This window comes from Ambystoma mexicanum, chromosome 4p (assembly GCF_040938575.1).
Source record: "Ambystoma mexicanum isolate Mex_15411 chromosome 4p, UKY_AmexF1_1, whole genome shotgun sequence".
Lineage (NCBI taxonomy): Eukaryota > Metazoa > Chordata > Amphibia > Caudata > Ambystomatidae > Ambystoma > Ambystoma mexicanum.
In genome coordinates, this window is record NC_090927.1 from 229,700,986 (window position 1) to 229,718,156 (window position 17,171).

Below are 17,171 nucleotides of genomic sequence, written 5' to 3' on the forward strand. Positions count from 1 at the left end.
CAGATAAATTCTGTCTCTGAACAGCAATGATGCAAGTACTACACTGCATTATACGCCCCTACCTCCGACAGCAAATATTGTCATGCTAATCACACCGTTGCTAACATTGACCTCAGATTTGATGAAGGTGACATCATACATTTCATTTCAAAAGCAAGTTCTTCTAGAGCTCCAGGACCAGATGGTCTTAATAATCACATGCTCAAAGAACATCTTGAGGCTTGGGCTAAAATACTCTGCTCTATATTTGCTCATTTATTAACTACGAACACCGTTCCGCCCTCGTGGCTGAAATCGATAGTTGTCCCTATTTTTAAAAAAGGTGATTGACAGTGCCCTACCAACTACAGACTCATTTCCCTTTTGGATGCGCCGGGCAAGATCTTTGCTAGTCTTGTCATAAGAGATTTTAATCGATGGATAAATTAACACAATTTACAAGATCCTTTTCAAACAGGATTTATTCCTGGTCTGTGTGCCGCAATCAATTTACTTACCATCAGTGCTATTAAAGGCCACAATCTCTCACAAAAGCAGCCTGTATATATGGCTTTCGTGGACTTTAAAACTGCTTTTGATTCGGTCCCCAGAGAACTGCTAATGACCAAGCTTATCGAGGCTGACTGTCCATACACTGTCTGTACTCTAATCAACCAGTTACATACAACCAAACTATGGAGATCCAAATCGTTTTGGCTCAAACTCGAAGGAACATTTTGGAAAAGTGTTATGTTACTCCCTGCGAGACAACCGATGCCCATAATTAGACATGAGTTAGGCATATTACCTTTGTACAGTGCATATGCATGGAAACTGTGCACCTTATACAGGAAATTCTTGTTGTCAACAAAACCAGGATCGTTATTATACATACTTATCTGTTAACGTTAAGTCTTCAAGTCATCAGTTTATATCAACATGGAAATCCAGAACACAGAATATCATGAACGAAGCAGACATTTCTATTGAGCTTCTGCTGAACAACAGCAAAAAGAGAAGCTCTGACGTCAAGATTGGATCATACCAGACAAGCTTGCTTACGATATAAAGATTTTAAGATCAATCCCTTTGCTCTGAAGAAGTACTGCACACTAGAAGCGTATTTTGTGAAATCACTATGTCCAAGCTTAAGACGAGCATTTGTACGATTTAGACTTGGCGTACAAACGAAGTACTAGAAAAATGGAAGCTCATTGACAAGTCGGATAATATTTGCAGATTCTGCCAACAGCCAAACCAGCCTGAAACTTTAAGACACTTAATTACAGCTTGCTCTATGCTGGCCAGTGCACGTGAATTTTATTTGAAAGTGTTTTTTAAAGATTTTAGAATCTTAACACCGGAAATATTTTGGAAAGCATTATTTTGTACTGTCAGAATAGCAATTGTCAAATTTCTTTTATAATTGAACATAAGTGAAGCGAATTTCTGATTTTAACTTCCTGCGTGTAATTGCAGCCTTTCTAATTGTGTATTTATTCCTTAAATTCTTGATTACGTGAAAAGGATTTCTCTGTTTTTTAATAATTGTGTTATTTTTATAGATGTTGATCGAAAGGTTGGTGTTGTTAATCAACGTTATCAATACAAAATAAAACATAATTTGTTTTGCTAAATGTGTTAAATGATCATGTGATGTTGTCTTGTTTATCATACGTAGGCAATGCAAATCCATCTGAAATATTTCATAATGTATTTAGTTTTGCAGACAATTTTAGTAAATAACACCTATTTTGGGCATTAAACAACCATTTTAAAGGTTGAATTAGCTCATATTTAGGGATTGAACCATAACAAATAACATATGTAATGAAAGAAAGAAACCATGTCAAACCCAAATGGGTATGAAATACTATTATTATGAACTTTCCCTTCTGACAGAAATTAAAAATTAAATAAGATAAGGTTCATGTGACTCATAGAAAGTGTGTGGACCTGTAGCCACAGACATCCCAGACATAGATTGCTTCGGGGAAGGGATGAGACAGAGCACATTTCTTTGAAGATGGGGTAGTCAGTGGAATCAATGGAGAATGATGGGGCAATCCTCCAGTTTAATGCTTGTGGTTCATCAATAAGGAACATGAATAAGTAAGGAGAAAGCCCCTAGGTTATTTTTCTGATGAGGCTTGGGGTAGTCCCACGCCCTCTTTCCCTATTCCCCATCTACAACAGTTTAAGGCTGTGTTGAAGATTTCCTATTTAACTTATTTAAAAAGAAACAAGGTTAAGTAAATAAATACGTTCAAACATCATTAAAAAATTGTCAGAAAAGTTAAGAAAATATAATCAAAGGAGAAATATAAAACTCCCCTTAAAAAAGTAATTATTCATCACAATAGAGACATATTTACAAACTTGTCCAGAAAAATGGTAGCAGAAAACATCATTGGTACGTCTCTGTAGGGAACTTCTCAAATTATTGGCTATTTTCTCATCATTTGGGGGTCCTGGGTTTTCAGGTGCAGGCCCCCTGCTCTTTGTGCATATAGAGGTAGCTGCACCTCACTGATGATGCCAAATGAGGCAGATACTTGTATCAGGGTTAGCTGTAAGTATTCTTCCTCCAAGGAGATTTGCTTGACATTTGGGCTACCCAGGATCAGACTAACGTGCACATAGATATTCTCCTGTGGTATGGTACAGAGAGCTAAACACAAGATTGAGATCCTCGTTGGCGTGCCACAGCTGATGGAGAACTACATATATTAGCTCTTGCCATTTCAAAATATACCGTAAATCAAAGTGTTTGCTATTTTGGGGATTTCCCCATAAGGGCCACTTGATCTCTGAGCCTAGGGAAGCGGTAGTCCCTCAGTAACACACCCCTGTGGATGTCAAAGGAGGCAGACCCGTGTCTGCTGTTGCTGTTAGTGCATTCCTTCAAAGGTTATTTTCCTGGCATTTTGTAGTGGGCTGCTCTTGTGGGCCAGACGAGACTGATATGAATTGCACAGTCTCCTTCGAAATTGCATGGTCGTGGTCCTCCAGAGTGGTCAGCAGCCCATGGAAGAAGCCTTTGTATGTTCTCAGTAGATGATTTCTCACATTGCTGGCTGTAATTACCGGTGTGCTGTCTAAGAACAATTCACATAATATGAAATTCCATTACATGCTGTAGTAAGTCCTGGTGGTATTCTTCTATTCAACGGGTAGCTGCAGATATTATCCTTCACCACTCCTCTTCCTCTTCCTGTGTTGGTTTCATGTCTCTCTGCACCAAGAGGTTTGTCAAGGTTAGTGACCAACTAATCCAATGCACAATCTGTTAAATGTGTGCCTCAAAGAGCCACAAGCAGAAGATTCATCCCTTCCATTACAGTATTTGTTACTTACATGCCCCTCCCCCAAAAAGTTAAAGACGCAAACTTGGTGTAAGAGAAGGCTAAGATCTAAGTTGTACATGCAGACACGCCTAACCCAAGGTCAGCGTTCACTGAGATTCCATTCCCTGATATTTATTTCTAGAACACTGTCAATACCATCAAGGGTGTCTCTTTGATCTTTAAAAAAGATGGCAGCAGGACCAGATGGTGGCAGGAAAATAATAGGCATTAAAGAGTTAAAAGCCAAGTAGACGGGCCCAGTGATTAGGAGTGCTCCAGACAGCTCAACCCAGGGAGAACACACATGAAAGTCGAAGAAACAGAGTGCATTTTACATGCTTTGTTTTTTAATCGGTTTTAACTGAAATTCGTTCTGCCTATACTCCAACGCAGGTCATATTCGTTATTTCTATTTTGTTTCACATATTTCCCTGCTAGAATTACCAGGTGACCAATTACAAATGGTTTCAGCTGGATTCTACTGGTACAGATATGTTCATGGATCTTTGGGGCATTGGACTGAATGATTAAAATACCAACGAAATCTATAGAAAACCAGATCCAAACTGCACATCGAATCTACAGGAAATTTCTCCATTGCCATTCAGTAGATGCCCAATAACCCCTATGCCAACAAATGGGTCGAGGAACAGCATGTGTGACTGGTCAAATGGAATTCCCACCAAGGTGTGGGCATTGAATAATAATTTCTGGTCTGCATGTAGTACTTCATGATGGATCCACCCTGCTTCTAGGTGCTGTAATCACTACCCAGTTTAAAGGTTCTCAATATACTGACAGTCAAAGAATGCAGGGCTGAGATGCTCCTTTTTAGAATGGAGCTTGGGAAAGGCAGGTTGGCTTGATGCTATGACTTAACTCATGTGATTGCTACCCGGCAGTCACACTAAAATTCAGGGCTGTCTTCTAAGCTGTTTTTTAAATCTGTCACTTCCGTGGATACACCAGTGTAGCCTGTGCCTTAACCTATATGGCTTGCTGCTTCTGAAATACGTCATGCAGCCAGTGGCATGGGATCTACTAGTGTCTAGTGTTATTTGTAAGGCTACTCTTCAACATAACAAATGCCAGTCAGCTATCCATCTCATGAAACAAGCTGAACACACTCATTACGTGTTGCTCCTTGCTTACACTCTATGTTGGTGAGCAAGGGCACACTTTGATCCGAAAACATTTTTCTTTGTTTCCAATAAAAAAAGACTTGAGTCTAGTATGGGATAGGGAGGTTTGGTCGAGGTAGAGTTCGTCGAATATTATTCGTTCAATTCGGTCGCAAACATATGTGGGGTGTGGGTAATCGTGATAATAAATATAGGAGGTTGTCAGGGGGATTTGTGGGGGGTGTCACCCTGCATATATGTGTGTGGCCAAATTGAAAAAAATATACATAAATGGACGATTTCTAATTTGATGGAAAAAGCTCAACCAAATCACCTACAACTGGTTAGCATAAATGATGTGTTATTGCACATGTTATGTTAATATTCTTTCCATGTATTCCTTCTTGTTCATATGTGTTCCTTCCTCTTGTCTCCATGTTCAGGCTCTTGTTCTCATCTCCCACTTTGCCATTTTTCCCACTGCACATCTGTTTTCATCTGCACATTTGTTCTGAAATTGCATATTGTGTGACCTCCTGCAGACTAAAATCCCTGCTTCCAGCCTGCACGAGTCGTCTAATATGTCCAGCGTGTTCTGTCTTGCAGTTGGAGGTTTGCCTGCAGTGACCTCTGGAGGTCTTGCATGCGCAGTTCTGCATTCCCTAAAGAGGCACAAGTAAACTCCAAGATTGCCCTGCATCAGATTGACCTGTTGCCTCTCAAGATGGAGGATGACGTATACAACTGGTTTTACGTGGATGAAGTGATCGTGTCAGACGGGAATTTAACTGGTACTGTACTTCCTAACATCTGCCATTATCTAGATGCAAAATGAGATTTTACATTTCTGTAAACAAGACATTATCGGCAAACACACCAAGCTCAGGAGTATAGCTTGTGTTTGTACATTCATCCATTGAAAACCTGTGAAAGGATAATTGAGGCTTATGATGTTACAGACTTGTCCTGCTCCCCATGATACCAGTGCTCATCCAGCTCCCCACACCACCTCAGGCACAGCAGGCACTTGGACACAAATAATACACAGGAAACCAGACGTAGAGAGAAATGGGCTGTAATGTAAACACACACCAGTGCATAGGAGGGCTGGCTCATCCTTATGTACAATGGAGTAGCTAAATCTATTCTCCACGCATAAAACAACATGTAAAATGCACCCATGATAACAAACAGGGGCAAGAAAGCACATTTCACAACTGAAGGCTGTTTAATGCGAGGCAGGCTCTGGCAGCCGTGGGATTTGAGCCAGCAACTTCATCGCTCTATACTTCTCAGGAGGGGCTCTTCATGCCCGGTAGTCTGAGGCATCACAGCATTCCACAGCTCGGCTGTGCTCTGCTCTACGACATTGCTTGGCATGGGTTTTCAGCTGTTAGGCCAGTCTCTTGGGCAAGTCTGTAGGCCAGTACCTTTGCATCTGAGGAATCTCAAATAAACCAAAAGAAAGTGCAGAATCAGAAAGGTAACGTGTGCCCAGTTTTTTTCCCTATTCTCATTTTATCTATGAATCGCTGACCAGAGCCTCGCACTACTTCTGCATAAAGCACACTGCAATAACACTATTCTGACACATGCAAGCTCAATAAGGAAGCAAACAAAATAAAAAACATTATCAAACTAATACAACTGATTTATGTCTTAACTTATCTAAAGTCATTAATTCACTGTACTGTATTGCATAAACACCCCCCACTATCATTAGCCATTATCCAGGGTGCATCTAAAACAACAACAGTCATAAATACATGTCCCTCCCTTTCTAGCTCTGAGCATCCGTGCCACTCTTACATCCAGCACCAACCCTTTCATGTGTCTGGCATGTTTGTGTGCACTGTCCAAGTCAAAGCCAATGTTTCTCTTACTTTCCAGTATATAGTCAACCTCTAGTACCTCCCTGCCCCTAGGTGCACCCGCAATCAGTGTCAGCAGTGACTTGTCAGTGCTTGTCATATTTATCCCAAATAGCATCTTGCATGGTGAATACCTGGTCTCTGACCGCTCTCTCAGTAGTCCATGGAGAACAAGCAACAGACAATCTTTCCCACTGTCTGCCTTTCACATCCATCTGCTTGAGCTGCTCCTTCTTTTGCTCATCTTTCTGCATTGTCTTGCTCTTTCTCTGCATTGATATGTTGCATCATTTGTTCATCCTCCCCTTTCCGATCGGCCAGGAAACGCTCGCATTACCTTTGACCCTCATTCTTGCTCTTCTGCAGGATAATCCTCACCACTTAAAGTAAAGCTGTGGGCCCTCCACCACATGCCACGCCTTATATTCAATGGATGCCATTAGCTGTGGCTCTGGGTCATGGTCAGGTGTCACGGGCCACTCTTGCTCAGATGCAATGATCTTCTTTCTTCCCAGAGCCAAAACCACTGATTGTAATTCACCATACTGTGCTCTTTCCCCCCCAAACACTATTGAGTCATTCTGACACTGACCACCTTCTTTATATGTGGGCCTGACAATGTCCTTCTCTGGTGCACTTGCCGTGAAAGCGTTCTGTTGTGATTTGACAATCTCTGACATCTATTCGCCTGACACCACACCTTCCACTGGCATTTTGTTCACTGCCCCCACTAAGGTGCACGCTGCACAGTCACCCGTTTTACCGAAATCCATTTTATTTGTTGTCCTGCTATCCGGGTATGTCTCCCCCATGCTGTCAGGACTCTATTTGTGTGTGTCAGAATGTGGGGGGTACACTTAGTAGCTGCCATCACCACAAACATTGGGACTACCAGTAACCTGCCTGCCTCTCCCTGCAGGCCCCTATTTGCCAAATCCGTCATTGCCCCCCTTTCTTCCAAAATGTCCTCCCAACCCTCCGTTGTACACAGTTGCCTCGCTGGGTACCCAGCCAGCCCATGCCTCCTCCCGCTTCCTCCCTTTTCTCAGAAATACATAGAGCCACCCCCAATGCATTCTGGATCATTGACCCCAACACCCACAGGCACTGGTGATAGCACCTCACAATCATTCTCTTCTGTGTGTTCTCCCTCCTCCCACTCCTTCACCAGCACTGCTTTTCTCACTGTCAGTTATGTGTCATCAGATGCATTCAGAATGTATGCCCACCCCTTGGTGGACCTTAACCTTCCCTACATATCCACATTCCCTTCCGCCACCCTCATTATCTCGTCTGGCAACAGCTGCCATATTGTTGGCCCTCATAAAAGTCTGTGTAAGCATTAGTGCAAGATCTGAGGGTCTCTGATCCTTCTAAATCGTCATCCCCTTTGTGATATCTTTGTGCTTCGCATGTAGTTCAGTACTATCTCCCCTGTCCCTTCCCTGTGGTACCCTTTGTAACTGCTGTTCCTGGGTGGCCCCCACCTCCTTTTTCTTTTGTACCGACTGGGGGGCCACATCCCAATTGTCCACCATGCTCCTTCTCCTCAACCTCTCCAGCACTGCCCTCAACCCCGATTTATATGATATATCTGCCTCCTCCTCTTGCCTGGTCAGTGGACCGGCATTGGCCATATTGTAACAAACTGAAATTTTTAACTGTAGTCTGTAACTGTAATCTGTAACTGCAATCTGTAACTGGTATCTGTCCTACTGCAGGTTAACACAGGCTTCCGATTTCACACTCCTACCCTGTGCCCATTATAGCATTGACCATACACTGTCTCTCCACAACAGGTGTTCTGACTGTTTCACAGGTGCCTAGGAATGCTCTGACCTGATTGCAGTCCTGTAGTTGCCCTAGCAACCCTGTACTATATCACTGCAGCAATCCGAGGCGCTGTCTCTGTATTATGCCTGGAGTCCCTGAAGACTCCCATCCCCTAGTCAAACGCGCAACAGGGACAGCGAAAAACACTTTTTTCACTTACCCGTTGTATTGTTGTAATCCCCAGTCATGCACGTCATGAAGGGGAGCTCCCGTGGACTGGCATCATCTGTTACAGGCTTGTCCTTCTCCCCTCGATACCAGTGCTCATCCAGCTCCTCCACGCCACCTCAGGTACTTGGTCACAAATAATACACGGACGACCAGAAGGAGAGAGAAATGGCCTGTAATGCAAACACACACCAGTGAATTGGAGGGCTGCATTCTGCTCTGCCCCTCCCAGGCCTGGCTCATCCTTATGTACAGTGGAGTTGCTAAATCTGTTCTCCACCCATAAAACAGCACTTTTAATGCACGTATGATAACACACAGGTCGTTTTGCCAAACAGGGGGAAGAAAGTACATTTCACAACTGCAGGCTGTTTACTTCGAGTCAGGGTTGGGATTTAAGCCAGCAACTTCATCACTGTGTATTTCTCAGGAGGGGCTCTTCATGCCAGGCAGTCTGAGGCATTACAGCATTCCACAGCTCAGCTATACTGTGCTCTGCTCTGTGACACCGCTTGGCATGGGTGTTCCAGCTGTTAGGCCAGCCTCTTGGGCAAGTCTGTAGGCCAGTCCTTTTCCATCAGATTAATTTCAAAGAAACCAAAAGAAAGTGCAGAATCAGAAAGGTAACCTATAAAGATGCCATCCAAGGGTTCCCCTATTCACACAGCACGCTGCATTTCTGGAGGCAAAAGTATCCCCCTTCCCACTGCACTCCTACAGAAGTGGATTTACCTTTCACTTACTTTTGGAGCAGAGGACTGGCATTCCTTTTCTGCCAGCAGTGTTTTTATATTTGTGGTGTTGAGTAAGGGCGCCCATTTTTATCTTTACTGTATGTGAGAGGAATGTTTCTGCTGCTTTTAGGTGATTTTTATTTTGCTGTGTGCATTGGTGAGCATATAGACATGGCTGCATTCTTAGGTGGGGTGTGTCTACCAACAATGTCTGTATACATGTTATGCTATTTTCAGTGACAAACAAAAATCAAGATTTGTTTTCAACAAAAGTTAAAGTATAGGCATTAGTCTGTCACTTGAGAAATGTTACGTTCACACATGTGAAACGGTGTGCTAATTATAAAAGGCAAACATGCAACTTTTTGGTTGCACTGATTTACAGCAAGCCAAAGTTACCATTGTAGCAGAATACCATCATCATGGCATGAAAGAAAGCGTGGAGGGGACACACACACTGCCATATCTCTCAAGCTATGAGAGATTGAATCCTACGAGGGTGAATTTGGGTGTGTTTGGTGGGTGTGGGCCCAGTGGTCCCTTGGAAGTCAATGGGAACACAGACATGTGTGACTGTTTGTAAACGTTTCCCTGAGTGGATGACTCCATTGAAGTCTATGGAGGACAAGTGCCATGTTGAGAGGGTTAAAATGTCATACCTAAAGCCTATGTCTGTTGCCTCCGTCCCTCAGAACCCATCGGAGAGCCTGGTTGCAGCTGCAAGCATACAGCTGTGGTTTAGGATATTAATATGGGTTTATATATATCCTAAGGGTAAAATTAGACATATGTAAATATATTTACTGTCCTAAGGGAAGTCAAAGGTGTAATGTCCGTTGCATTGATCAAAGAATGGCCAGTCACTAATTTCCTTCCTTTTACTCACCAGTGAAGAGCACCTCATATAAAAAGACATGGGGCCTCATTATGACCCTGGCGGTATGGGTTTAACGGGGCCGGTAGAGCTGCCGGCCCTGTTAACCACCTACCGCCTCATTACGAGGTCTGCTCGTGGGACCCGGCGTCCTTAGCGGGTCCCGCGAGCAGACCAGGATGCTAACAACGGGCCCATAATTAACGGGCCCGTTGTTAGCATCATCCCCATTGCCATTGAGCCCTATTGGGGCTGAAATGGGAATGGGGATGTACCGGGTCTGGGTTCCTTGATTCCTTGAATGGGGAAATACCGGGGCCTCCAAGGTCGGAATGGCCCGGTATTTCCCCATTCAGGGAACCCAGACCAGGTACCCGGAATGGGGGAAGCCATGCCGCAAAAAGCGGCATGGTTACCTCCAAGGTCGTAATGAGGCCCATGGTCTTATATTCCACATATGAGTTCCTGAACCTAGCATCTAATCGATCCTTGATCTAGAAAGTGCAACTTGGACTTATCCCAGTTTTCCAACTATAAACGTGAATTGCCACTCATAATCTCGTTGATATATACCACAGTATGGTTCCCAGCCCAGCCATGGAAAGAGAACTGTGCTGCTCAGATTTCATCAGTATTTCCTTGTAGCAGTATGTCACCTAGCTACAGCTTTCTACGTGTGTCATTGTGCCCCTCTGGAGTTTCCAAATTCTTTTACAGGAATTTACAGAAAGGGTGGAGACTTAAAATATTCTTACAATGTCAAAAACTTCAGTAAAACCCTTGTATTGACATGTTAAATAACTGATTTTGGCATACGTTCGGTCGTTAATGGCCTGTATGAAGGCCTTGGTGTGGACTCCGGTCCATTGCAGGACAATACTAACGGTCCTACTAGGCCATGTGACATTTGGTCTGTGCAAGTGCAAGTAGCAAGAAGTGCGAGGGAGAGGGGGGGAAGTGCTGGTCTGCATGAAATGTGAAGTGCTAAGGTGGGAAGGGAGGTGCAGGGTAAAGAGGAGAGACTGCAAGTGAAGGGGGAGGTTGGGGAGGGGCAAGGGCTAGGTGGGTGCTAAGGGGAGACCAGACGGGCAAGTGCTAGGGATTGCCTGGAGTGCAGGGGGTGAGAATCCACATGCTAAGTGCGAGGATGGGGTGGACTCGGTGTGGGGCATGGTGCCCTGTAGAACTCAGAGGGAACCAGGCAGCCAGTCACTGCAGAAGACAAGAATGTTAGCAGGGGAGGGGGAGAGGGAAGGAAGAAGGGAAAAGGCAGGTCTTGAGGAGTTTCTGGAATTTAAGGAGATCTGGCTCAAGCGTGAGTGGGGCAGGATGACCATTCCAGAGGGAGGCTCCTGCGGAGGAGAGAGATCTACTCCCCACTCTCTGCTGAGAGAAGCATCTGATCTTCAGACAGTTGAAGCTAGAAGACCGAAGGGCTCTAGGAGGGAGGTATTTAAGGAGAGAGAGTTGGATGTAGTGGGTCCAAGGCCCCAGAAAGTCTTCTGAATGATTTTGTATAGGTGCCCAACAAATGCTCAATAAATAAAATAAATAAATGTAGAGGGTATTGAACTTGATCCTAGCAGAAAACTGGGAGCCAGTGGAGAGATGTCAGGGCTGGAGAGATACAGTCCCTGGCTTGAGGCCAAGGATAAGTCTTGCAGTCCAATTATTGATTAGTTTAAGGGGGCAAAGGGAGGGTAAAGGAAGATTGAGGAAGAGGCTGTTGCAGTAGTCCAGCATTGACAGGACCAGAGCTCCGGAGACATTGAGTTTCTGGGGGAAGGTGAGGAAAATGAGAATGCCTCTGAGTAGGTGCAGCTGATGCCTGGCCTTCTTGGCAAGGTCTGCGATATGAGATGAGAAGAAGAGAGAGGGGTCAAAGATGACACCAAGGTCTTTTGCCTCACAAGAGGGTGAGGGGAGGGGACCCATAGAGGGCACCCAGAGGGTAGGTGGGAAGGAGGGAGCTGGGGTCCCAATGTGAAGGATCTCAGTCTTACTGGCATTAAGGCAGAGATAATTGGCAACAATCCATGCCTGAATAGCAGTCAGACAGCCAGGGATGAGAGAGGAGAAAGAGAAGCAATTGAGGGAAGCATGATGGAGGGCTGCATGTCATCTGCATAACACTGGAAGTGAGGAGTCCAGGAGGAGATCAGGTGGGCCAGAGTGGCAAGGTAGATGTTGAAGAGTCCCGGCGAGAGAATAGAGCCTAGCGGGACGCCGCAGGTTGAGAGTGTGATAGGGGAGAGAAAAGGGCCCAGTTGAACCTGGAAAGGTCATTCGGAGAGGAATGAGGTCAACCAGTCCATTGGCAGGCCTGTGATGCCAACCGTGTCACGAGACGATTTGTCAGGGGGGCATGATTGACTGTGTCGAAGGCAGAGTAAAGATCCAGAAGGATAAGAATGGATGGAGAGTTTGAATCAAGATTTGAGAGCAAGTCTTCACAGGTGTTCAATAGAGCAGTGTCCATGCCTCTGGCTGCTCTGAAGCCAGGCTGGCAGTCATGGAGACAACCAACAGATTCAGTGTGTTGGATCAGTTGGGCGATGACTAGCTTCTTCCGGAGTTTGCCCAGGAAGGGGTAATGGTGATAGGTCAGTCGTTAGCTGAGCAGAGGGCTTTTTGAGGAGAGGATGTACAAGGGATTGCTTGAGGGGTAGCGGGAAGGAGCCAGTGGCAAAAAGGAGTGATTACAGAAATTAGCCAAGGCTGGTGCAAGGGAGGCAATGTTGTCGTTGCTAGTTCTGGAGGGGCAGGGTAGCAACTGTTTGGAGGAGACTTTCATAGAGAGGACTTGTTTAGAGACCCCATTCGGTGCTATGGGTGAGAAATGGGAGAGTAGGAGAGAAGAGGAGAGGGGGGCCAAGGGAGGCCTGAGAGCAGGGGAGGAATGAGTGGGGGGATTAGAGGAGAGTGAGGACAGAATGCCCTGTGTTTTGGTTAAGAAGTGGGAGGCCAGTGAAGTACAGAGGGTCATGGATAGCAATGGAGAACTGGATACTGCCGTAGTATTGACGAGTTCCTTGCAGATTTTTAACCCGTTTGCCCATGTTGTTAGTAGCCCCAGAGATGCGGGCTTGGATATGGGCCCTCTTCTCCGAGTGGATGGAGAGTCTGTATTGCCTTTGGAGAAGGGGGCAGTCCAGTCTATCAGAGGGTGTGCCAGATGCCCGCAACTTCTGCTCAACAACTTGCGTGTCAGAGTGGATCTATCGGAGTCATACTCGGTGTTGCACTCAGAGGCAGGCTTCATGTGGATGCTCATAATTTATATCATCATTTGCTTACATTTATGTTGGCAGCACCAAAGAGAACTTTGCACACGAGATAGTGGCCATTTCAGAGATTTAAGATACAACAATCCATGCTACTCAACATCCAAATGCTGGAATGAAGTACACCAACATGACAAAAATGACAGAAGGTCCAGGAGAGAACTGATCAATTATACATAGCTTTAACTACTAATGATGGGAGAACATTTATTTCTCACGTTTTGAATTACAAGACTGGACAACCAATGAAACCATGAAAAACTGTTGCCTAAACACTAGTGAATGCTAGGTAGAGGACAGGAACACTGTCTGTGTTGGCGCTGGATTCCAATAGTTTTCACTAGATACAGCAGTGCGCCTAGCACAGGGAAATGATGAGTCTTACTACTTGGTTATACGTGTGGTGTTGATTTAATTAGCATGAAGTTGCCACAGTCTTTAGAGCACATGTAGTGCCAATCACATGGAGAAAGTCAACACACGTGTTTCAACCGAAAGGTCTTTATCAAGGCTGTGATGTTGTGGCATAGTGAAAGTGCTGTATTAGTGATGTGGTGAGTGGCCAGCTGCCGTGAGTAGTGATGCGAGTTGTGACAAAGTACATTGCCAGGTGACATGAGGACATACATATGTCATTTGAACAGTATAGTGACGCAAAGTAAATGTGATGTGACAGATAAATACATGTACAGGTTGGAAGATTATACATTGGTAATAATCCAAATAGAAATGGCCCAGTTGGGCCCATATTAATAGCAGACAGAGGATGCAGCAAAGGGCGAGGAGAAAGGGAGAGAACATGCTTAGATAGGGTTTCACTCAATACTGGTAGGAAATGATATGGTGGGTGGAGGTTCTTACCTGAATGGGTATTGAAGATTTATTTTCCTAGATTAAGGGGCTGGGTGGCGGCTAAGGAGAAGGACAATAGAATATAAATAGTGGCGGTCTGAAGTAATTGGGGCTGATGACCTGATGACCGTACAGTGTTTTAAACTCAGTCAATCCTACACACTCCAAATCCTAATTCCGACCCGCATCCTAGGATATCCTAACATATCAAGTTAAACTGCTCATCCACAGCTTTGGGACATGAGGCCTAGAAAACACCAATGGAAAACCCCTTCCAATGTTTTCCTCTATTATTAATGATTCCGTTTACCATTCATCAAGAAAAAGGCAAACAAGTCTTAGTCAGAATTACTACAAAATCCCAACCCCACTATATTAAATGACTTTCCTGCTGAAATGCCAAATCTCTGCTTGGAATTTCCCCAAAACACTTCGATTAGAATGAAGAAGAGCTGTCACATTGATCCAGGCACTCCCTTCTATATTAGGAGCCTGTCATTGCTTGAAAACCTGAGTAACTTTGGTAAACTACACTCCACAAATATGCCTAAGGAAAATGCAATGTATACTTCAACAACAAAACTCTGTGTTACATACCCATTGGTCTGGTCAATCTATTATAGAACACTGACACCTCCATTGCCAGAGCTCTGTTTTTCCTTGCTTTTCCTCAGGCTCTACACTGCCTCCTTCAGTAAACCAGCTTCTTCTTTCAGCTTCTCCAACCACCTATTTGTAGACAACAACTTATTGTCTCATTCCCATCATTTATCTATCATATGTCCCCTCTTCATATACCACACTATTACAATCTTTGAGCCTGTACTTGTCATTAGCTTTATTGACTACTGCAATATCCTATTTGTGGACCCTTCTCTCTATTCTTGCGCCTCCTTTAGCACTTGATATGCAGCCCAGCAAATTTGCATCCTCCTCAACTTTCCTCGCTCATCTCCGACCTCCGTCCACCACCTTCACCCAGGTTGGCTCTCCATGCTCTCCTGTCAACACCAGTCCCTCCTCTACGTCTCCATTCAGATCCATTCATGGGCTAGCCCTCCCCAACCTGGCTGACTCTGTTGCCCTTTAGCCCCAGTCTTGCACCCTGTGATCCCAAGTCCTGGTCAATCTGTCAATTTCGTGTCCTCTTGTGCTGGCTCCCACTTCCACTGCTGTATTATTCTCCCTTCCTGTGTTAAAGGTAGGGATTGTGTCCCAGGGGAGAAGGCTGCTTTCCTTTTAGTCCAACAAAATAATAATCAGTACATTATAAAGAAATACCACTCCGAACATAATGAGAATGTCCGATTCACTAGAGGCTAGCCCAGAGACCGACCTCCTATTCCTGACTTCGTTCACTGATTAAAAATAGAAACGTATTCCAAGAGTTCCAATGGGCTATAGGCATTGCCAACTACCAATGCCCAAGTAGCACTAAATCCGCATATCATCAGAGCAATATACTCTAAAATACTCTTTCCTTTCCTTTGTTCCACTATTAAACAAAAGGCTAAATAGAAGGATTAGTATAATACACTGCAAATGCTAACATTACCCTCCCATAGGTAGTAGCTCACTAGCCAATCCAAGTTTCACACCTCTCATAAGCAAGGAACAGCCCCCAAAAGCTATGTCCATTCATATGGGCTTCCCCATGGGCTTGGGCCTCTGCTGCTTAACTGTAATGATGAAAGGGCTTGGATGGACGTGTGCCCGCTGCTCGAAGGCCCTAGCTCATTCAGGGCGCAGCCCCAAATAGCCAGATCCTTTCCCATGGGGTTCAACCTTTCAAGCATTAGCTTGTGACTCTGTTTATTTATTTATTCAATTTATTCATTCTGGCTTTCCCCTTGGTGTAGGCGATCCAGTCACAGTCACTTACATTAATCGGAGATTTCAATGTCTCTACACTTATTCATGATGTCCTCGTTTGTAGAGTCTAGTCCTCTTTTTCTCGACCTCCGTTCTGGGGAGACCTGAGTTTATCTAGAGGATTTACTTCAGCTTTGCTGGCATCTTCCTCTCTCAGCTTCCAGGCTTTAGTCTTTGAAGCCACTTACTCACCTTCCTCTGTGATAATCTGCCAGAGGTATTGTATGTGTGATTTGTTGTAGATTGCACTAGTAATATGGCATTATTTTCTACTGGTTGTATTTCAGTAACATCAAAGTAATAGTGATATTGATGCCATACTGCTGGGTGACTGTCACATATTCTTCACTTGGGGATTTCTTGATGCGATATTCACTCTGTAATTGGACAGACGGTAATGCAAGGTGGTATTGCTGGTTATCACCAGAATTAACTTTACCGGCCCAATTGAGATGACCCTCTTAGTCTTCCAACATATGCATCTCCCAGTCATCCAGCTCCACATTAAGGCCTCTGGGGCCTTCCATCTGGATTCTCTCCACAGTGAGGCTTCTGTCTTCTACCTGGCACCCACCAGTCCCTCTAGTCTTCAGTGAGTGGGTTCCGTTACTGTACCCACAAACTGGGCTTGCAAACTTGTCTCCTTCTAAAAGTGATTCATTGTGGGTACCGTATGGCTTGTGGTATCGCTGTTCAATCTTCGTGCTTGCCCTTTCAACAACTTTTCCGTGAGTCTTGGGACATACAATGGCTATCGGAGCATTAGTCAAATTTCCTACAAATGAGTTTAGGGATCGGAAGGGGATCAGGTCGATGCCCTGTTGACTGCTTCTGGGGCCTTCATCACTGAGTGGGTTTTGGCTTCCAACCTAAAGGGTAACACCACTATCGCTAGCCTTCAGGATGTTACCTCATCATACAAGGCATATGAAAGTCCATATAAGGGTATGCAATGCGGAATACATACATGTTGAAACTGTGAATGTATGGGATTTATAAAGCGCAAAACTTGCTGTGAAGCAACAGAACGTGGACCAAAGGGGAAGCATCCATGGTTTACAAGTAGGACACTGGTTTAGAAGAGGATGGGTAGAGAAATGAGGGTAGGGGTAGAACTCCAGAGGGGAAAAAGGGTGGCTTGGAACAATCAGTGGGATCTGAAAAGTGTGCTTGTCGGGTCCTCCCTAATGTGTAGGACGGGGGACATTCTTATCTGTGTTCGTAATCTGTTCCACA

At 44.6% G+C, this 17,171-nt stretch overlaps 1 protein-coding gene across 2 annotated transcripts in view; it reads left to right on the forward strand.

The window, feature by feature from the left end:
• PKHD1 (PKHD1 ciliary IPT domain containing fibrocystin/polyductin) overlaps positions 1-17,171 on the forward strand; it is a 4,356,595-nt gene that overhangs the window by 712,753 nt on the left and 3,626,671 nt on the right. For both annotated transcript variants that reach the window (XM_069605754.1, XM_069605755.1), the window contains exon 21: positions 5,054-5,238. In XM_069605754.1, coding sequence (XP_069461855.1) covers positions 5,054-5,238 — 185 coding nt within the window. The remainder of the gene's footprint in view (positions 1-5,053; positions 5,239-17,171) is intronic.